At 54.5% G+C, this 21,605-nt stretch overlaps 1 protein-coding gene across 2 annotated transcripts; it reads right to left on the bottom strand.

The window, feature by feature from the left end:
- Positions 1–792: 792 nt before the first annotated feature.
- Positions 793–19,653, bottom strand: METTL22 (methyltransferase 22, Kin17 lysine). 2 transcript variants are annotated; one of them, XM_070779634.1, is made up of 11 exons: positions 19,528–19,653; positions 15,325–15,490; positions 13,414–13,758; positions 10,077–10,117; positions 9,842–9,986; positions 5,809–5,880; positions 4,350–4,403; positions 3,392–3,472; positions 3,100–3,202; positions 2,079–2,247; positions 793–903 (listed from the first exon to the last, which is right to left on the bottom strand). In XM_070779634.1, exons 2-11 carry the CDS (start codon positions 15,476–15,478, stop codon positions 826–828), a joined length of 1,242 nt encoding a protein of 413 aa, XP_070635735.1. In that variant the 5' UTR covers positions 15,479–15,490; positions 19,528–19,653; the 3' UTR covers positions 793–825. The 2 variants fall into 2 exon arrangements, with proteins under 2 accessions (XP_070635735.1, XP_070635736.1); XM_070779635.1 differs by lacking the exon at positions 10,077–10,117 and having other exon boundaries at positions 13,502–13,758.
- Between the last annotated feature and the right edge of the window lie 1,952 nt (positions 19,654–21,605).

Here is a 21,605-nt window from a genome sequence, read left to right as displayed (position 1 = left end):
AAGAGCACCCACAACTGAAAAACACCATCCTAAGCAACAATTCCTCTGAACAATTAATTCCATAAAACGTACTGAGCCCCTGCTTTGGGCCAGGGTCAGATGGCAGGAATGTATTGGTGTGTGACAAACAGGTCTCTGACTTCACGGAGACTTTTCCCTTTCAACAGCCTTAGTCTTCTTAACCATTAAATGGGTTGGTCTAACCAGGCTGCTGACTAACTAGAGTAGAGTGGTTGGGAAAATGAAATGAATCGAGACCTGAGAAGCCTGGACCACCGTGTCAGGACAGAAATGGGACCTGTGCTTGGGGGGCAGTGACATGGGCAGGGGTGGCTGGGCTGGAGCTGGAGGGGCATCGGGGCGGGGCCGTGCTCACCCAGGGTGGGGGGGTGGACAGTGTGCAGGAACATCGACGGGGTCGGGGGAGAGGACCGCGGGGAGGGAAGGTGGGACTCAAACTGGAAAGCAGGAGAGTGAAGGAGGGAGAGAGGGGGTGGGAGGAGCAGGGATGACAAGGTGAGGGGGAGAGATGCAGCAGAGGCCCAGGGAAGCGGGTTAAAGACCACACAGACAGACACCCATGCAGGTGACGCAGAGAGAAGAGGGGAGGCGGGACCAGCCCAGGCTGAGGAAGGGAGACGCCCACGAGGCAGATGGCTGCGGCGGCTTTTACGTCTGCTCCAAACACCCCTGATTTTGGTTATGAAGAGTTAAAACTGTATTGGGTCATAGAAGATCCATTTACCATATTTTTTAAATGATAAAAAATCAATGATAAAATTCTCAAGCACATGACTTTGTGAGCTTTCAATTTTATTAGAAATGTCACGAGAATGGTTGAGAAGCTTTGTCTACAGACATGATGGGGTCTGTTACTGGTTCCACAAAGATCTTCCAGAGTTCCTGCAGCAAACGGAGGGACGGATTCCCAGGTGAGCAAACGAGACTTTAGTTTCACAAAGGGGTGTAAATTGGCAAAAGAGAAGCCCCAACAAGATGTGAACACTGGGCAGCATGGAAGCTACTGGAGCAGGCGCCCTCTCGGACGGCTCTGGGCTCTTCCGTGGAGGAGCTGCATGCTGAGTCCTGGCACGGATCTGAGAGGCTGAGGCTGCCCATGGTCTAAGGGGCCAGGATGGCAACAGGTCACACAGCTCCTGCTTCTGGGAGCAGTGTGCCCAATGCTGTGGTTGCTGGCGGGACAGACCGAGGGGGCAGGATCCCTCCTCCTGGAGCCAGGCCTGGTCTTCACAGGCCCAGAGAAAGGGCGGCTGCAGACAAGGGGCCAAGGGAACGAAAGCCCTTGGGACTTCTATGAATTCAGCTCCTGGTCATTTTAAGGGATTTTTAAGGGGATTTTAAACTTTTCAAATTTCCCCCCAGTGCTTGTTTTAAAACCGTCATAGGAAGCAACATGTCTGTAGGGTTAACCCTGGCTTCCCTGGTAAAGAATCTGCCTGCAATGCGGGAGACCTGGGTTTGATGGCTGGGTCAGGAATATCTGCTGGAGAAGGGAAAGGCTACCCACTCCAGTATTCTCGCCTGGAGAATCCCAAGGACAGAGGAGCCTGGTGGGTTACAGTCCTTGGGGTCACACAGAGTCGGACATGACTGAGGGATGGCGCACACACAGCTGCCATTTCCCGCGGGAACTCACCTTGCCTGGGCTGGGAGCCAGCCAGCACCTGGCGCCTGTCATCAGGGTGACCGCTCAGAGGCCCACACGAGGACCCTGCCTGCCACAGAAGGGCCCTGGGGCATCAGACCCGCCCCCCTAGCCCACGAGGCCACACACTTTCACACTAAAGACGTGGCCGTGAGCTCTGGTCTTCAGCCCACCCAAGCGCCCCCTGCCCCGCCTGCCAGCTTCTCCTGGAGTCTGCAGGGCCTACGGGGAAAGGACGTGCCCTAAAGCTGGATGACCATTCATCCAGCGGGCCCTCGCCAGACCCGGAGGGCCCAGTGCAGCAATCAGTCGGGAGAGCTCGGGCTGGGCCCGACCCGGAAAGCTAGCTCATCGCCTCCTGTGCCCGTGGCCCGCGGCCTCGCCCAGACCCGGCGCCGGCGCGCACACCTACCAGCTGCTGGATGCGCTCGTACACCAGGAGCTGCGGGAACGAGGCGTCCACCGGCTCCACCGCGAAGCGCAGGCGCCCGCCCGCCAGCCCCTCCAGCCGCCGCAGCCATCCGCGGAAGTGGTCGTAGGCCTCGCACGTGACGTCCAGGTGCCTCAGCGTGAAGTTCAGCCTGTGCACAACCGGAGAGCGCGCCGTCACCCCCGGAGCTTTCGGTCCCTTCTGTCCCGCCGGATTTTAAGCGAGCGCCTCCGCATGCTGAGCAGGAAGCCAGGGAGGAGGCTCAGTGACCACCTCCACTTACCCCCGCGGGGCGGGGCTCAGAGGGGAGGGGCAGGTGTCCAGGTTCAAACCAAGTGATCAGGTCCACGAAGTGCCACAGGTCACGGGGACCAAGCACGTGGGCATACTGGGCCTCATGGGTGTAAGAGCTGCTGGAGCAGCCATGCCCGACTGGATGCCTCTGCACTGGCCGCGATCACTGACACAGGGCCAGTTCTAGAAGCCGAACTGCTGGGTCAGTCGGTCTGCTCGGTTTTGATTTTTGCTATTGATTCTAAACTGCCTTCAGGAGAGCTGTGGGCTAGCTTATGCATTAGAGGAAAATGTGTGTAGCGGGCCCCGTGCTGCATCCACCATGAGGGTCACTCCCGCAACGGGAGCCCTAGTGTGTCAGAACATCCAGGGGGAAATGCCCTGGAGGGGCTGAGAGTGCAGCCAGCACCGACGGGGGCCTGGGGCATAGATGGGCAGTGCCTCGGCCAGCACAGCGGCCATGCATCCAGGCTCCGGGACGCCCACTGCCCGGCGGGGCCTGGACAGGTCCCCAGAGCTCCAGCCCTGAGGTCTCAGCCTCCTCCCTATGGCTGTGCAGCAGGGGCGGCGCCCACACACACACACTGGTGAGTGGGGGTCACACGAGGCTCTGTGTCAGGGACAGCAAGCGGTGGATGAGGAAGGGACGAGGATGACACGGATGGATTCATCTGGGAGGCGAGGGTGGCCTGGCCCACGCGGAGCTCACCTCTTCTCCACCGAGAGGATGGCGGTGCAGGCATTCTTGAGCTTGTGGGCCAGTCGGGAGAGGGTTTTAAACACAGCATCAGTTAGGTCGTCATCATAAAACACTGAGGAGAAGAAAACAGGCAAACATCAGGGAGGAGGATACCTTAGCGAATCCCAAGGACCCTGGGATAGAATCTGTATGGATGTGAACAGTCACAGCTCAGAAGGGAAGCGGCAGGAGCCGTGGTGGGAGGCCACCCCTGAGGCCCACCCCCCGAGGACCACATGTGATGAGGCGGAGGCGCCCTCACCTTCGGCCGCCAGCAGGATGGTGGTGTGGCCGTACAGGTGGCAGATGTCCTCCTCGGACCAGCTGAAGGGGACCTCGGGGTCTGTGAAAGCGGAAGAATACCGTGGGCTCAGCCCTTGCTCTGTGGGCCACCAGTTCTCACCGAGATGGACTGCAGTAAGCTTTAGGAGAAGAAACCGGGGTGGGTGAGGCTGGGAGCAGTGGGCACTGCCGGGCAGCCCTGAATCCCATCAGGAGGTTCTGCCGGGCCTGCCTCAGCCACGAGGGGCCTGACCTGCTGCCTCAGCCGGCAGCCTGAACAGAACAGGGGCTGCCCCTCCGTCCATGGCATTCCTGGCCCCGCGGACTTGCTGTGTGACTCCGAGAAAAGAGCTTCACCTCTCTGGGCTGTGGTGTTCATGCTAGGATGGGCCTGACAAGGACTGTCAGGGAGACCGAAGGGCCTCAAGTGCACTGGGAGCACTCAACAACAATGGTTTTCCTCACCCTGCGTCTGGCAGGAAAAGTTCTTGTACAAAGAAAAAGAGCAAGGGTGTGAGTGTGAATTAGTCTGTACAAGAAACTAAAAAGCAAAATTTAGCAATTTCCCCCGCCCAACGGACCCTGAACCCCCAGGGGCCAACTCCTGCAGGCAAATGGTCTCAACCCTGGAGCCCCACAGACTTGGGTTTGCACCCTGCCCGGCTGGTGCCTGTGACCCTGGGCAGGCACTGCACCTCTCTGAGCACCCGTCTTCCCCCGTTACCCAGAGACTACAGGACAGACGGACGGTGATGCTGTGAGTCCAAAAAACAGAACGAGTGTGGGGCGCCTGGCACGTGGCAGCCAGGCGGGCAGCTGTCGCTCATCAGCCAGTGGACAAAGGACCCTGCTGGCCAGTCAAGGCCACAGGGTGGATGGCCTCAATGTGGCGCGAGGAGCCACGAATGAACGGGGGCCTGAGCGAGGAGGCCATGCACCTGTGCAGAGGTCGTCTCTCAGCCAGTCCAGTTCCTTGACCTTAATCACACCGCCTGCAAAACAAACGTGAGTGGAATCCCCCAAACTCTGCGCAAAGTTAGGGAAGATGAACCTCACATTTCACCTCACGATACACCCGTCCCACTATTTTTTTTTTTTTGGTCATGCTGTGTGGCTTGCGGTATTTTGGTTTCCTGACCGAGGACTGAACTTGGGGCCCCAGCAGCAGAAGCGTGGAGCAGTAACCACTGGACCATCAGGGAAGTCCCCCATCCTGCGCTTTTCATGTTAAGCATCAGGCCTGGTGCTGGCCCAGGGAGCAGTCTCACGAGGCACGTTCCTGTCCCAGGAGACCGGCAGGTAGCAGACGCTGATATGAAAAGGACGTGCCAGGGTATAAGGGAGGAGAGGGGCTCTCGTGTGGACGGGGCGTCAGGGAGGGCTTCCAGAAGGAGGTGTTTTATGCATGCTCCTCCCTTCCAGGCCTGCTCTGCCCTGGGTGCTCAGCAAACATGACACAGAGGGTCCACCATAGATGGGGCCCTGCCCTCAGGGGTGGGAGCTCTAGTGGGATGGCAGATGCCTATCAACTAGTCACATGGACAGATGTCCAAACACAATGGCTCAGGGTGAAAAGGGGCGTCTGTGAGGGGACTGTGACCTTGTTGGAGGCCTGAGCCTGATTAGGAACTGACAGGAGGCAGAGGGAAGGGAAACAGACAGGAGGAAAGAGCCAAAGGCCCCGAGGGCACCAAGTCTCCAGCCAGGCCAGGATGTCTGGAGTGGAGGTAGGGTAGGGACTGCCAATGGGCAGCAACCAGACCCCACAGGATCCAGAAGAGCAAAGGAGCTGGGTCTCTGCTCCAAGAGCAATGGGCAATCTCTGAAGGGTCTGAAGCCTGTGGGACCGGCTGACCCTGTCCGAGTCTGGTAAATCCCCCCGGCTGTGTGAGGGAGGGGTGTGCCTCATCAGCAGCTTACTCTTTCGGGTGGTCAGGCCGATGGGGCTGGGGGCACCCAGGGCAGAAGAAAAGGCATATGAGTCTGTGGCTCACTGGGCGCAGGGCTGGACGGTGTGCTGTCAGGAGAGGGGGCAGGAGCTGGCTGGCCCAGAGCAGGGGGTCTGGAGCCAGAGGAGCTCAGACTTTGCCCCTGGAAGATGCTCAGCGGGGAGGGAAGTGGTCAGACAAGGAGCTGGGGAGACCTGGCGGGGGCCCCGTGGCCTGAAGGGAAGAGAGGGCGGAGGTGGGCCACAGCGGAGGCGTGGGCAGAGAGGAGGAAGGACAGAGCCATCGCACACCTGCAGGGACAGAAGGCCAGGACGTCCGCTCCCTCCACTGTCTGGGGCGTCCACGGGTGCGGGCAGAACCCCGCCTCCCAGTGCCCCGGTTCTGGATGTCTGTCCCACCTGCCAGACAGGGGAGCCCCTCTCCCGGGCGGGGACCCACCAGGCCTCACCTCCAGAAGCGAGCAGGTGGCTGTTGAGGGCGATGTTTCGCTGGCACATGGCCAAGAGGTCTGCACCGACATCTGGGGAGACAGAGGGCAGCCATGAAGCGCCGGCCGCGACAGCCCTTCACCTCCGTGCTCTGGCCTGCAGAGAGCTCCTGTCCACCGCCCGGCGGCAGAGACATGCAAAACGAAAACCAATGTTCCTCCCATGTGTTTTATGCCAAAATGAAGTATGTTCACCTTAAGGCTCCTTCTCATAATCTCTTCCTTAGAGAAGACTGTCCTCGTGGGGCAGACTCTGCATTCCAGAAAGGAGGAAATGAGAGCTCCCAGCATCTTCAGAGCTCATGAAACATGCACACGCGAGTCCACCCTTGACCTTTCTAATGACTCTGAGCTGGCGTCACAGTCCCATCACAGACAAAGTGGCCGGGGCAGAGTCATGTGGTTGGGTGGAACCAGACCTGGGAGTTGAACCCAAGTATCTCTAGAGCACAGGCTCAGTAGCTGTGGTGCCTGGGGCTTAGCTGCTCTGCGGCACGTGGGATCCTCCCGGACCAGGGATCGAACCCGTGTCCCCTGCACTGGCAGGATCCTTAGTGGATCCTTAGACCATCAGGAAAGTCTGAACCCAAGCGTCTCTGACTCCAAATCGAGGCTTGCTCTTTGATGCCCCAGAAGACGGATGAGCCAGGAGGGCGTCTGGATGTGACTGGCGGGGACACAGCACAATCAGCGGGCTGACGGCCACACCGCGGGGCCCAACTCACTGTTGCCACCATCGCGTCTCCCCACCCGCCCGCTGCTCTGACCAGGCAAGGCTTCCTGCCACATGAGCAGAACTGAGTTGTAGCTCAGTGAGCCCTGGATGGGGGCCAGGGCAGTGCTTTGCCAAAATTAACTTTCAATCAGGAGACTGAGCATGTGGAGGGCACCCAAAGCCTTGTGACTCTTTTTCCTGGGCTTCCTGCAACCACAGAGCACCCCCCGCTGTCCCCGCCCCAGACCTGCCTGGGCCTGGACCACTGTCTCAACCCAGGGACCATGCAGAGCCCCGGGGTGGTGGGGGTGGGGTCACAGGATGCCCTGTCCCTGCTCCTGGGGCTCTGGGAGCAGAGAACACTGAGGCATGTGCCTGGCAGCACAGGACTGGGTCAGCAGTTTTTAAGCCTTTATGGCACTTTTGTCAGAACATCTGCTGTGGGATTCTAACGTGCCAAGCAGATTCGAGAGGGGCAGTGCTGGCTGAGTGGGGGAGGGAGACCCAGAGCCCTGGAGCTGCCTCTGCCCTCCACCCCTCAGTCGGCCCCAAGGCGGCTCCCCGGGTGACCAGGGCCAGCCACCTGACCTCAGCCCCTCCCATTTGGAAAGAGGGGATGGTGACAGGCTGCCTGGTGTCGCGGTGAGCTTGCAGGTGCTGGCGCTCAAGAAAAGGCCTTACTAACTGCAATATGCTGCCTGCATGCACACCCTCTCAAGGGGATGATAACTACTAAGAGATGAGATGCTGGTGTCAGGCTCCAGGCGTGAGTACAGCCCTCGGGCACTGCTTGGTGGCTTGACTCTGAAGTTCACTGGCCATTTACACCCAATTGTCAAGGAGCCACAGAGTGGCCTTGCTGCAGACTCCTGACCAGTAGCTGATGCAGGGTATCTGAGCAGGACAACTGCCACCCAGGCTTCCCCTTCCTCAGCTCAGACGCAAAAGACGGACGCCACGTGAACATAAACTAAGAATTTGATGAAACACAAAGGGTGTCAGCAGACACCACTTTCTGCCTAGCGGCTATTAAAGAGTTAAAAAATAATAACATTAATAATAATCGCCTGCTGAGATCCTACTTTCTTATAAACTGGTAGACTGTCCCTGAGAAAGCACGCTGGCCAAGTCCGGAGCGTAGCTGGTAGTACTGCCCTGGGTCAGTTTGTGGGTGTGATCCCTGATGTTATCATGGTGGGAGTTGGGCGGAGGATGCCTGGCACTTCCTGTCCTGTTCTAGCAACTTTTGTATGAATCTAGTATTATTTCAAAATAGAACTTTTAAAAAGCAATCATTAAGTACAGTAAGTACAGGCTTCCCTGGTGGCTCAGATGGTAAAGAATCTGCTTGCAATGCAGGAGACCCAGGTTTGATCCCTAGGTTGGGAAGATCCCCCGGAAGAGGGCACAGCAACCCACTCCAATATTCTTGTCTGGAGAATCCCATGAACAGAGAAGCCTGGTAGGCTATAGTCCATGGGGTGGCAGAGTCAGACACGACTGAGTGACTAACACACTTACATCAAAAGCTTAAGAAAGGTCCCACTCACTTCTAAGAATCTGGTTTAAGGATTATCAACCGAAGATGCAAAAAGGTATTGGTTGCAGTGCAAAAGAAAAGCAAAAAAACAAAAAAAACCCCCCAAACACCATACCAAATGAAAACAGCCAAACATCTAGCAATAGGAGAGTGGTTTAAAAAAAAAAGAGAGAAAAGAGATGAAATACTGTTTGATCATTAAAAGTTAATTTTTAAAAATTAATTTATTTATTTAAATTGGAGGCTAATTTCTTTACAATATTGTAGTGGTTTTGGCCATACATTGATATGAATCAGTCATTAGAAGTTATTTATAAGTAACTTAGGAGCTTCCCTAGTGGCTCAGAGGGTAAAACGTCTGCCTGCAATGCAGGTAGACTTGGGTTCAATCCCTAGGTCAGGAAGATCCTCTAGAGAAGGAAATGGCACCCCACTCTAGTACCTTTGCCCGGAAAATCCCATGGACGGAGGAGCCCTGTAGGCTACAGTCCATGGGGTCGCAAAGAGTCGGACACGACTGAGTGATTTCAATTTCCCTTTTTCCCTTTAATGACAACGGAAAATGTGCTTTCTATTTTCTGACATTTTTGACAGGATAAAGCATTGAATATATATAGTTTGATCTAAATTATTTGGGAACATGTACACACAAAGGAAAAGATTGTAAAAAAATAATTGACAGAGTTAAAAAATAGACTCCGAAGCTTCCTGCGTACAGCGACTTGATCTGCTTCATTCACCCCAGGTTTCCCATGTCTGGCACGCAGTGACCTGCACACTATTGACACTATCTGGGGATTGTGACATTATGAGGAAATTTATTTGCTATTCTACAAATTTTCCATAGAGAGTAGGCAAGACTTCCATAATCAGGAAAAAAATACTCAACTGTTTTTAAGCATGTGGTGTTGCAGGAAGACTCTTGAGAGTCCCTTGGACTGCAAGGAGATCCAACCAGTCCATCCTAAAGGAGATCAGTTCTGAGTGTTCATTGGAAGGCTGATGCTGAAGCTGAAACTCCAATACTTTGGCCACCTGACGTGAAGAGCTGACTAATTTGAAAAAACCCTGATGCTGGGAAAGATTGAGGGCAGGAGAAGGGGACAACAGAGGATGAGATGGATGCATCACCGACTCAATGGACATGAGTTTGGGTAAGCTCTGGGAGTTGGTGATGGACAGGGAGACCTGGCGCGCTGTGGTTCATGGGGTCGCAAAGAGTCGGACAGGACTAAGCGACTGAACTGAATTGAAGCCTTATACTAAGTCACTTCATTCATGTCCAACTCTGCAACTGCAGCCCACCAGGCTCCTCTGTCCATGGGGACTCTCTAGGAAAAAATACTGGAGTGGGTTGCCGGTCTCTCCTCCAGGGGCTCTTCCCGACCCAGGGACTGAACCTGTGTCTCTCGTGTCTCCCGTGTTGGCAGGCGGGTTCTTTACCACTAGTGCCACCTGGGAAGCCCATCTTTAAGCCTTATTAGAGGCACATTCTTCCTGATTTCCTGAGGTGTTTACTCTCTTGAGGGGGTGTGAACACAGGTACCAGCCAAGCTGCTGGTCCTGCACCGTGGGATTGCTGGGAAAACAGTGGAGGGTGGAGAAAACCAGCCCAGGAGGAGGGCAGAATCAAGAACTGCCAAGGTCGGATTCCCAGTCTCCCTCCCTCCCTTTTGTACCCAGTCAGCACACCCTTTGTGAGGAGAACGCTCCCCCAGCCTGGGATGGTGGGGCATTACCTGTACAATACACGGTCTGTGCCACAGTGGCTGCGATGATGCTGGCCAGCCCAGTGCCCGCCCCGAGCTCCAGCACCGTGCGACCCTGGAAGAGGTCTCGCTGGAACAGGATGTAGTCTGCCAGGAGCAGGGCACCCCGCCACACCTGGAGGGGAGAGGGGGGCAGGAACGGTGGGTGACTGGAGGCAATCAAGAGACCCTGCAGGGCCACGGGGAGTGGACGGGACCTACCCACCTGCTTGCCAACATCCTCCAGGGGGGTGGCCATGGTGTGCTCTGGAGGGGGCGGAAACCAAGAGAGAAAGGGCCACCGTGAAAACAGGGATGGACAGAACACAGATGGGGTGTGGGGGAGGTGGCCGACACGGTGGGACGGGGGTGAAGGCGGGCGTTCTAAACAGCAGCAGAAACACAGGCCACGCGGCCATCCGCTAGCCTCCAGGGCGGGATGAGCATTCCTCTCCTTCAGATCACTGAAGCCTGCACATACCAGTCACAAGAGGACTCGGCCCAACTTAACCACAAACACACATCCCACACTCCACTTGAAGTATACTCAAATGCAGAACACAATCTAGTGCTGGTTACCAGGGTCGGGATGGGGCACAGAACTATGAGGTCAAGAAGAAAGAGTGAAGGCAAACATTTTTCCTGTTAGAGGAGAACCGGCTCTTGAGTCTTGAAGCGAGATGGTGACGGCCAGCAAATCAAATACCAGGACACAGGCACAGCAGGGCAGCTTGACTCACATCAAACCAGGAGCAGGAAGCAAGGGTGGGAGAAGAAACAGCGAGGCTGAAGGGGTGTGTGTGTGAGAAGGGGCCTTCCTGGGGGGCTCTCTTCTCCAGCTGCCTTGGACCTTCAGTCCAAAGACCCCACTCCACCTCCTCCCCAGTCTCTGTGGCCCCTGTATGGTCCCTGGCCCACTGTCCCTGCCGTGACTCGGGTCCCCCCACAGAGGGGGCTCATCCCATCTTTCTTTGCCTCCTTCCAGTCTGCTTGGCCAAGCCAGGGGCACCCTCTCACGGGGATCTCGGTAGTCTGAGCCTGGTCTTTTCTCCCAGAGGTCCCGTGGACTTAAGTTTTGCCTCCGGCTGCATTTAAGGGGTGCTTGGCTTCCCTTGAGCGAGAACGTGGACTGAGCTCACAGACCTGAGGGTGACCCAGGCTTGGTCACGGATCTGGCTGGTGGCACGAGTCACCGACCTTCTCAGCACCAGAGCCATGGTTTGCTCCTTCACAAGATGCAGAAATAACATCACCTCATTTGTGGGCTCAAAGGCCTCCCTAACCAGGGTCAAGGGTGGGGAGCTCCTGCTTCATGGGAAAGCCAGTTTATACTTAACAATGCCAGTGGCCTCGTAAGAGCATAAAAGCCCAGCCCGAGGAACTTTCATGTGTGCTCAGTCCCTCAGCTGTGTCCAAATCTTTGTGACCCCATGGACTGTTGCCTGCCGGGCTCCTCTGTCCATGGGATTTTCCAGGCAAGAATACTGGAGTAGGGTGCCATTTCCTCCTCCAGGGGATCTTCCTGACCCAGGGATCAAACTTGAGTCTCCTGCATTGGCAGGCAGATTCTTTCCACTGAGCCACCCAGGAAGCCCCATGAGAAACCCCAGGGCTAGCAAAGGGGGTGAGGCAAATAGTCTCAGTGTCTGAGGGGTTCCCGGCCGGCAGGACAGTCTCCAGACTTGTGGGAACCCAGACTCTCCTCCTCAGCCTCCCTCCTCCGCGCTCAGATTGGTCCCCAGGAATGAAAGCTGATGGCAGCACATGTTTATTGAGCACCTACTATGCGCCAGGCACTGTGCTAAGAGCTCTATGTGGGCCAGCTCCCTCTGTTACTTACAGCCAGGGGAGATTATACCCATTTCACAGAAGAGGAAACAGCTCTGAGGTTAAAGTACTTGTCTGAGTCATAGGACAATGGAAAAGGCAAGTGACTCGAGATCCGACAGCCCAAGTTCCAGCCCTGCCTCTTCTGCATTCTCTTTGGGTTCCAGTTCTTTATCTATAAAATGGGGGGAATGCTCATAATTTACTAGGAACCTTGTGTCTGTGAATTCCTAGCTGGTCCACGAGTAATGTTAGATTTTTGACGACAGAACTTTCCAACGTTCTGATCACACGACGTGGGTAGGGAACATAGGCGGTGGTGTCGGACACAACCGGTGTGAGTCAAGGCTCTGTCACTGATTAGCTGTGTGACCTGGGCAAGTTTCTCAACCTGAGCCTCAGTTCCCTCCTGTGTGAAATGCGAATACTCATCCCTGGGAAGGCCACAGGGACTAGAGATATTCCACAGAAGACAGAGAAGGGTCCCCACCGGGGGATCCAGACCCAGCCGGCCAGGGACCTGCAGGCACTCGCTCACTGTCTGCTGGGCCGCTGACCGGGCTGCCATCAATCAGAGTGGCTGTTCTATTAGGGTTTTTGAGAAAGTCCAGTGGATCCCAGGCCCCCGACCTGGGCCAGTATCGAGGGAGGCCTTTACCTGGGACCTCAGGCACCATCTGGACTCTGGATCTCAATGAACAGATTCAAATCAGAGCTCCTCCCCGTAGAAGAGGAGGGCTGGGGTGGCCGGAGCCCTGCCTGTGGAGACGGTCCACATGGGTTCAGAACCTTCCTTACTGGCCCCAAACTGCACGGCCTTGAGCCTGTCACTTCCTCATCTGAACCACGCCCTGGAGGGGCTGTGAAGCCCACGAAGAGGTGATGAAGGTGGAAATCAAGACACAACAGGTGCCTCAAACTACTGGCTTACTTCCTGTCCCGGCCGCTTTCCACTCCTGGCATTTCCAGAAATCAAAATCCCCGCTCCGCCAATGCCCTCTGCCCAGACCCCGGGCAGGTGTGGATGCTCTGGGCCCTGCCTGAGGGCCCGCTGAGACCCCCTTCCGCCCCGCCTATGCTGCCGCTGTGTCTGCACTGCCCCCCAGCTTCTAGTTCCCACCCCTGGGGCTATCTGATCAGCCCACCTGCTCCTCCAGGTTGACTACGGACCTACTTCCCTCTTCATCTTCCTCTGCTCCGATCTGGCTCTGCAATCTGCCAGGGCTCCCTGCTGCCTGCCCCCGCTGGCCCAGTCGTTCACTGACAACCCCGACCCATAGCCGGGCAGCCGAGTGGGCACAGAATGCTGATGCAGGTGGCAGAGGCGGCAGCAGGCTTCTGGAACAACTGACTGCCGAGCTGGGACTCGGACTACGACAACCGGGAACGTGTCAGCCAGGGAAGCAGGGGAGGGGCAGGCCCTCCAGGATGGCGGTTCGCTTGAGCAGAGGCGCGCAGGTGAGGAAGTACAGGGAAGGTGAGAGGGTGGGCGGTGGTGGGAGCTAAGGCTGGGGAGGTGGGCAGAGCTAAGCTGAGCACACGGACTGTGTCCAGAGGGCAATGGGGGCCCCTGAGGAGCCTGAAGTAAGAGGGGGATCAGACCAGGTTTTGGCATGCTCCCCAGCGGGCTTCAGTGTCCGCGCTCGGGTCCCACTGACCCGGCCCACACTCAGAGGGCCGTGTGCCTGACTTACTGTGGCGCTGCCCTGGCGGCAGGTGAGCGGCCCTTTATTTACCTATTTTGATGACGTTGTAGGGGCTGCTCTCTAGGGCTTCGTCTCCCAGGACATCGTCTTCCTCCTGCATTAGAATCGTGGGATGTACCTTGTCTCTCGGAGGCCCCGGTGGCTCCGAGGCGGAGGCAGCCCGGGGTCTTCTCACGACGTCCAAGTCCCCATCCTCGTCCAGCTGAGCCGCCAGCCCCTCTGGGGTGGTGGTGCTGGCCCCCGCCTGGAGGGAGGCCCCCACGCGGCTGCAGATGGTGCCGGCAGGAGGGGTCCCCTCTGTGTGATCGCCACCCTCGGCCCCTGAGTCAGTCTGAGAGTCTCGGTCCCATAGAAGCTTGAACTGGGACAGGAAGACTGAAAGCGAAACACACAAGTAGAATATTTCTTCACTGTCTCTTTTTGTATTTCCTTTCCTCAATTTCCACCTGGAAAGAGTTTTAAAGGCTGGGCTGGGGGAGAGGGGAGGAGACAAATAAGGTCCTACTGCACAGCAGAGGGAACTATGTTCACGCCAGGTGGAGACATCATGACAGCAGCAGAAAAGGCCCGTGTGACTCGGCTGTGAAGCTGTGGCCTTCAGAGCAGCCGCATTCTGATCTACGCTGCAGGCACTCAGTTCACATGCTGTCATTGACTCCGCACAGCAGCGGACACAACAGTGGTGCTCCACTTTACAGACTGCTGTGAACACAACAGTGGAGCTCTGTTTACAGACATGGAAACTGAGGCTCAGAGGCTACGTGAGCTGACCAAGGTCACACAGCTGTGGGTATGGCTGAAGCAGGATCCAAATCCAGTCTCCCCGACCCCTGGGCCACTGCCCTCCTTGCCGTACTGTCTGGCCTTGAGGTCTGCAGGCTGGGACATGGATGCCGGGGCCCTCACGACCTAGGGCCCAGAGAGTCACCAGAACAGGTTTCGGTAAGAGTATTGTGCCAGGCTGGAGGGAGGGGGTGCCAGGACTTGAGTGGGCAGTCCTGGGCCAGTCCTCCCCGCCCCTGCTGTTTGACCCCCGGGGCAAGTAGCTCATCTGTCCTGAGTCAGTTTCCTGAATCCTGGAATCCAAACAGGGACACGAGGGAAAGGGAGAGTGACTGATTGTGACAGAGCAATAAGCAAACACAGGGAGACAGGAGCTGGGGACGGTGGCCAGGGAGGTCCTGGGAAGGGAGCATGTTCTGGGTAGAGTGAAGAGCAGGCGCAAAGGTGCTCAGAGAGGAAGGTGTGTGCCTGGTGTGAGGGACAGAAAGGACCTGGAAGTGGCTGCTGGGCACTGATGGTGGGAGAGGGAGGTGTGGGCACTCGAGCAGGGTTCGGGCCAGGCCTCAAAGGTCAAGGTGAGGACTCTGGCTTCATTCTGAGAGCACGGGAAGCCACCGGAGGGTCTGAATCTGGGTGGTGGTGTGATCTGCATTTCTCAAAAGATCCCCTGGGGCACTTCCTCGGTGATCCAGAGGCTAAGATTCTGCACTCTGAGTGCAGAGGGTCCCGGTTCCATCCCTGGTCAGGGAACTAGATCCCACATATGGCACAGAATAGCAAAGAATCTGTGTGCTGCAACTTAGACCTGGCGCAGCCAAATAATTAAATATTAAAAAGAAAGAAAGAAAAGATCCCTTGGGCTAGAGGAGTAGGGGAGGGTGTGTGGGAAGAAAACCAGGGAGCCCTGGTAGGTGAAGCCAGCCTGGTAGAGGGCCACCTCTCCCCGACTGGTCCGTGGGCTCTTGAGGGCAGAGTTCAGCCCATTCCTTCCACTTTCCCAGCATTGCACCAGGCGTGGCACAAGGCAGGTGCTCAGGAAAGCTGAGGGGCTTGCTCTGTGAGATAGGGGCTCCGAAGAAGTGGTGCGAGGGCGAGTCAGACAAGCCAGTCCTCCCCGTCCTTTCTGTGAGGATGCAGAAAACACAGTGGGCTCCTTACCCGGCTGCCCCATGCCGTTCAGCCGCACCATGAGGCGCCTCTGGTTCGGGGTGTACAAGTGGACGTCTGACAGCACAGTGTCACTTCTGAAGGTGATCTCGTCCATGGCCAGCGCGGGCGCCAGTGACCATGGCCCGGGCTCCACAGTGACCATGGACGGCAGCACCTGAAGGGCGAGAGCAAGTCCTCAGACAGCAGCTCCCGGCGGGGAGCAGGGTGAACGACCCACCCAGGGGGCAGAGCGCTCCCGGTCACCCTGGAAGAAAGGCTTCTCTTTTTAGTCCTCTCATAATCCTGCAGGTCAAAGTCTCAGAGCCCTGGCAAGATAATAAACAGAACTGTTACTCTGTCTTGCACTCTGTTGACTTTCATAGTAACCTTTTATTTATGGCAAAGGATCCAAATTTCCATTTATACTGAAAACAGTTTTCCTACCCTTTTTATTTCTTCCAACCTTTTCGTTATGAAGAATTTCAAATACTAGCAAGTTGAGGGCACAGTGTAATAAACAGCCATATACCCACTGTTTAGATTCAATGATCATTCACACTGTCATATGTGATCAATCAATCTAGGGTTTTTTTTCTCCCCTGAACTGAGCACCTTCCAGACATCGTGATATTTTAACTCTAAATAATTCTTCAGCATGTCTGTCTTGTAAAAATGTGCTCCTATCTAACCAAAAGACCATTAGCAGACCTAAGATAACTAAGGATTCCTTTATATCATTTAAAACCCAGTTCACAGTCCGTTTTCTCCATGAGACAATTGTCTTTGGTAGCTAGTTTTTCCTAAAGCAGTATTTAATCACAATTTACACATCACATTTAGTGGTTTTTTTCCTATAATCTTTTTTCTTCCTAGAAATTGACTCCAGCTGCCCACATATCATTTGTTTTAAAATCGTCTTTTTAAACTTTGAAAAAAGTTAGTGGATTTAAAGCAAAACCAACTAAAGGAATCACTGTACAGGTGATATATAGGTTTTGAAAAATTATGAAGGTGACCCAGCAATAACTAAAATTTGGAAACTCATGCTGGAGGCAAAGTGGTTAAAAACAGGAAGGCTTGGACTATGGAAGACAGTTTGGAGATTCCTTAAAAAACTAGAAATAAAACCACCAGATGACCCAGCAATCCCACCCCTGGGCACACACACTGAGGAAACCAAAACTGAAAAGGACACCCGCACCCAATGTTCACTGCAGCACCATTTACAGTAGCCAGGACACGGAAGCACCCTGGGTGGCCAGCGACAGACGAATGGATAAAGAAGCTGCGGTACATATAGCCAATGGAGTACTACTCAGCCATAAAAATAAACATGTGAGTCAGTTCTAATGAGGTGGATGAACCTAGAGCCTATTATACAGAGTGAAGTAAGTCAGAAAAAAAATATTATATACTAACGTATATATATGGAATCTAGAAAGATGGTACTGATGAAATTATTTTCAGGGCAGCAATGAAGACACAGACATAGAGAACAGACTTCTGGACATGGTGGGGCGGGCGGCGAGTAGGGGAGGAAGGAAAGGGTGACATCACCATATGTAAAACAGAGAGCCGATGGGAATTTGCTGTATGACTCAGGGAACTCAAACCGGGGCTCGGTATCAACCTAGATGGGTGGGATGGGGAGGGAGGTGGAGGGAGAGTCAAGAGGGAGGGGACATAAGTATACCTGTGGCTTATTCATGCTGATGTTTGGCAGAAACCAACATACACACACAAAAATAAACTTTTCTAAAATGTGGGAAAAACAAAACAAAACAGGAAGGCTTGGGACTTCCCTGGCAGTCCAGAGGTTAAGACTCTGCACTTCTAATGCAGGGGGTGAGTTTGATCCCTGGTCAGGGAACTAAGATCCCACATGCCATTAGGCATGGCCAAAAAAATAAAAGAAAAACAGGAAGGCTCTTCCTCCATCCAAATGTTCCACCTCATCAAAAACCATCAAACAGCAGCAGCATGTGGACAGAGCCTAGGGCTGTGATGCTAGGTGGAGTGGGTGCTAAATCTGGTCTCCAACCTCCTCACTGACCCTGAGAAAATTACTTCACCTCTCTGGACTGGTTTCTTCAGCTATAGTCTCAGCTCGCAGGGCTGGGGGGCAGTAGGATGTGGAGGCTGTGTGTCAAGCACTGAGCAGAGTCCTTGGTGCACAGCAATTGTTAATAAACCCCAAAATTTTCTTGTCATGGGGTTGGTTTCAGGTGTTTTTGACACAAACCTGCCACAATCCCTCACACCCCCCCCCCCCCGCCCCCGACCCTCCTATCTGGGTAGATGTGTGCACTAGCGGTGTGCAACACGAATGTCACGAAACCTCTTGAGCCTCCATTCCTTCAATCGGAAAATGGGATCGTCATAAGCCACAGTCTATAATCTGAGTCCACATAACTGGAGTTCCTACATTTATGCACTTGCCACGGGGAAGCAGAAGTACCAACACAAATGTTTTCTATAAAAGAGTCACTCCACGCTGGCTTTTCTATCTGATGCGACAAACCAGCACAAAGTAAGTGGGTTATGAGCTGAAGCTGTGAATCTGATAAATGGATGGAAGATTTCATGGTGTCAATGAAAGTGATGGAGGAGAAATGCTGGGGGTGGGTGGGTGGGTGGGGAGGGTTGCTGCCTCACAGGCAAAAGTCCTCAAACAATGAGGACTGGAAAAATTAGGATGGATCCACAAAGAAGATCCAGTCTAAACACAGTGTAGACCAACCATGACCAATCGTTTTAAAGGCAGATTTGGCTCCCTGAGGACTGAAAGATTTAACACTGCAGTTATACACCAATACTTTTAAAAATAGACAAAAAAATAAGCTTGTATTCTTAACCTGCAGTTGAAATTTCTCCCGTCCAAGTACTAACCAGGCCCGATCCTGCTTAGCTTCTGAGATCAGATGAGATCGGGCGCGTTCAAGTGGTATGATCTAGACTGCTTGAAATTTCTATTTTGAAATCCAACCTGCCCCAGCCTTCCAGGAAACACACTCTACAATGGAGTACTAGGTAAAGGGGATTCCCTTTAAGCGGCTTTTCCTAGAACCAGATCTCTGGGAATTACAGGGGCACCTTAGACCCGTCTCAGGGTCTACGTGAGCATTAAATGAGACAACAATCACTTTCAGGGTTCAATACATAGTAAGTGCTCAACTTCCCCGGTGCATCAGCTGGTTAAAGAACTCGCCTGCCAGTGCAGGGGAGAGAGGAGAGGAGGGTTTGATCCCTGGGTCGGGAAGATCCCCTGGAGAAGAGAATGGCTACCCACTCCAGTATTCTTGCCTGGAGAAATCTATGGACAGAGGGACCTGGTGGGGCTATGGTCCATGGGGTTGCAGAGTCAGACAGGACTGAGTAACTCACACTTTCACTTTCATCGTTATAGCATTGATAAGAGTAATTATTAAAGGATGTGCTGGAAGATGGGAAAAGGCAATAATCAGTTTCTCTACTTAGGAACAGCTGACTCACGGTCGGTCTGGGAATTCTGAGGCTGGATAGGCTTCAGTCCCCTCTCCTGACTGGGGAGGAGGAAAGGACACCTAAATGCAGATGGGCCCTCCGCCCCCTCCTTCGTACTGTAGATTCATCTCACAGGAGTTGCTGACACGTGTCCTTGGTTCTGCTAGGCTATGGGGGCCAGACGCCGACGCTGTCATCCTAACCCTGCCAGGGCTGCCCGTTAAAAGCAGTTTGCCGGGATCTGGGGGGTTGAACCACCTGCTTGCCATCCAGGCTCTCTCTCTGCCAGGTGTCACAGGGTCATTAATGACAGGGAACTGGGCGCGATTCCGGAGCCGAGGCCCAGGGCTGGGGGCCTGAGACTTGGCCCCGGCCACGGCGGGGGTCAGAGTCGGGGGCTCCAGGGTCCTCGGTCCTTGGGGCTCTTCGTTCCCTCTGCCATGCCGCCTCCGAGGACTCCAGCCGACGGGCTACGGATGCCCTCTCAATCAGGAGTCACAGCTCCAGCATCGTCGTCCCTTCCTAATCCGAAACCCAGGGGGCTGCCTGGACCCCAAACGGAAACCTACAGGCAGGCATGGACTCCTCCCCTCTACCTCCTCGCTTAGGGAAACTGAGGCTGACTGGGGACCCAGGCTTCAAATCCGTGGGGGAGCCCGCGCTTCAAGGTCAGGTGCCAAGAGATCCCATGCATCCTTCCCCGTGCCGCCGCTCTTCCAAAGGGCTTACCAGCCGCCGGCCGCAGCCCGAAGTCACACCGGAGCCTCTCACCACCGCGCTCAGGCGGCCGCCATGGCGGGGCGGCCTACGCAGGCGCGGCCCCACCCCCCCGCGCACCCGTCTTCCTTGCGTCGCTTCGTGGCCACGCCCACCTGCCGAATCGCGCGTGCGCGCCAGCGTTGTCGTCAGGCGCAGCCCGGAAGAAGCTCGTTTCTCACCTGCGCAGGTTTGCTCTCACCTGCCCCGGTTTGGCGGGATGGTGGCTGGTCTGGCGGGATGGTGCACTCCTGCGAGTGCGGGAGCCGTTACATAACTCGCTCGAGGTCACCCAGCTAAGTGGCGAGGCTTGGTTTCGAACTGGCTAATACGGCTCTAGAGCCTGCTGTGCTACTACTGCTGCTAAGTCACTTCAGTTGTGTCCGACTCTGTGCGACCCCACAGACGGCAGCCCACCAGGCTCCCCCGTCCCTGGGATTCTCCAGGCAGGAACACTGGAGTGGGTTGCTATTTCCTTCACCAATGCATGGAAGTGAAAAGTCAAAGTGAAGTCGCTCAGTCGTGTCCGACTCTTCGCGACCCCATGGACTGCAGCCCACCAGGCTCCTCCATCCATGGGATTTTCCAGGCAAGAGTACTGGAGTGGGGTGCCATTGCCTAGGTATTTGTTAATTAATGTTATCCTTGCTGTTCAGTTCAGTTAAGTCGCTCAGTCGTGTTGGACTCTTTGCGACCCCATGGACTGCAGCACACCAGGCCTCCCTGTCCATCACCAACTCCCGGAGTTCACCCAAACTCATGTCTATGGAGTCGGTGATGCCATCCAACCATCTCATCCTCTGTCGTCCACCCTTCTCCTCCCACCTTTGATCTTTGCCAGCCTCAGGGTCTTTCCCAATGAGTCAGTTCTTCGCATCAGGTGGCCAAAGTATTGGAGCTTCAGCTTCAGCATCAGTCCTTCCAACGAATATTCAGGAGTGGTTTCCTTTAGGATGGACTGGTTAGATCTCCTTGCCGTCCAAGGGACTCTCAAGAGTTTTCTCCAGTACCGCAGTTCAAAAGCATCAATTCTTTGGGGCTCAGCTTTCTTTATAGTCCAACTCTCACATCCATACATGACCACTGGAAAAACCATAGCCTTGACTAGACGGACCTTTGTTGGCAAAGTAATGTCTCTGCTTTTTAATATGCTGTCTAGGTTGGTCATAACTTTTCTTCCAAGGAGCAAGAGTCTTTTAATTTCATGGCTGCAGTCACCATCTGCAGTGATTTTGGAGCCCCCCAAAATTGCTTGTCACTGTTTCCACTGTTTCCCCATCTATTTGCCATGAAGTGATGGGACCAGATGCCATGATCTTAGTTTTCTGAATGTTGAGTTTTAAGCCAACTTTTTCACTCTCCTCTTTCACTTTCATCAAGAGGCTCTTTAGTTCTTCTTCGCTTTCTGCCATAAGTGTGGTGTCATCTTGCTCTTAGTACTCATTAATACAATAGCTGGTACTCATTTCATTCATTCATCCACTCATCAAGTCTCCAACATCAGGTGAGTGAAGAACCTCCGTGTTAATTGGCATCTAGTAGGAAATGAAATCCAATACAGCTGTTGCATATTCAGTAAATTTCCAAGCACATAGGACCACATATGTAAAGAGTGCACACATGTGTAATTCTTGAGCTTCCCCCATGTCTCAGATGGTAAAGAATCTGCCTGCAATGCAGGAGACCCAAGTTCCATCCCTGGATGGAGAAGATCTCCTGAAACAGGGCATGGCAACACACCCCAGTACACCCCAGTATTCTTGCTTGGGAAATCCCATGGAGAGAGGAGTCTGGCGGGTTACCGTTCATGGGGTTGCAAAGAGTCGGAGACGACTGAGCGACTAACACTTTTACTTCACTTATGGAGCATTAACGTAAGTTTTATGGATAAAACTGGTGTGGCGTTAATAGGGTGACCAAACAACATAAATATTCTCAAAGGAAACAGATTGTTTCCTGAACTCCCCGGAACAGTACATGAAGAGTTGTCTGTGCATCTTGAGACCCCATTCTAGTCTTGATTGGGTTGTTCTCAGGGAATGTCTGGGTGG

The sequence above is a fragment of the Bos indicus genome, chromosome 25 (assembly GCF_029378745.1).
Source record: "Bos indicus isolate NIAB-ARS_2022 breed Sahiwal x Tharparkar chromosome 25, NIAB-ARS_B.indTharparkar_mat_pri_1.0, whole genome shotgun sequence".
In the NCBI taxonomy this organism is placed as follows: Eukaryota; Metazoa; Chordata; class Mammalia; order Artiodactyla; family Bovidae; genus Bos; species Bos indicus.
Note: the sequence above shows the minus strand (reverse complement) of the source record. Positions and strands in the feature narration are given on the sequence as shown.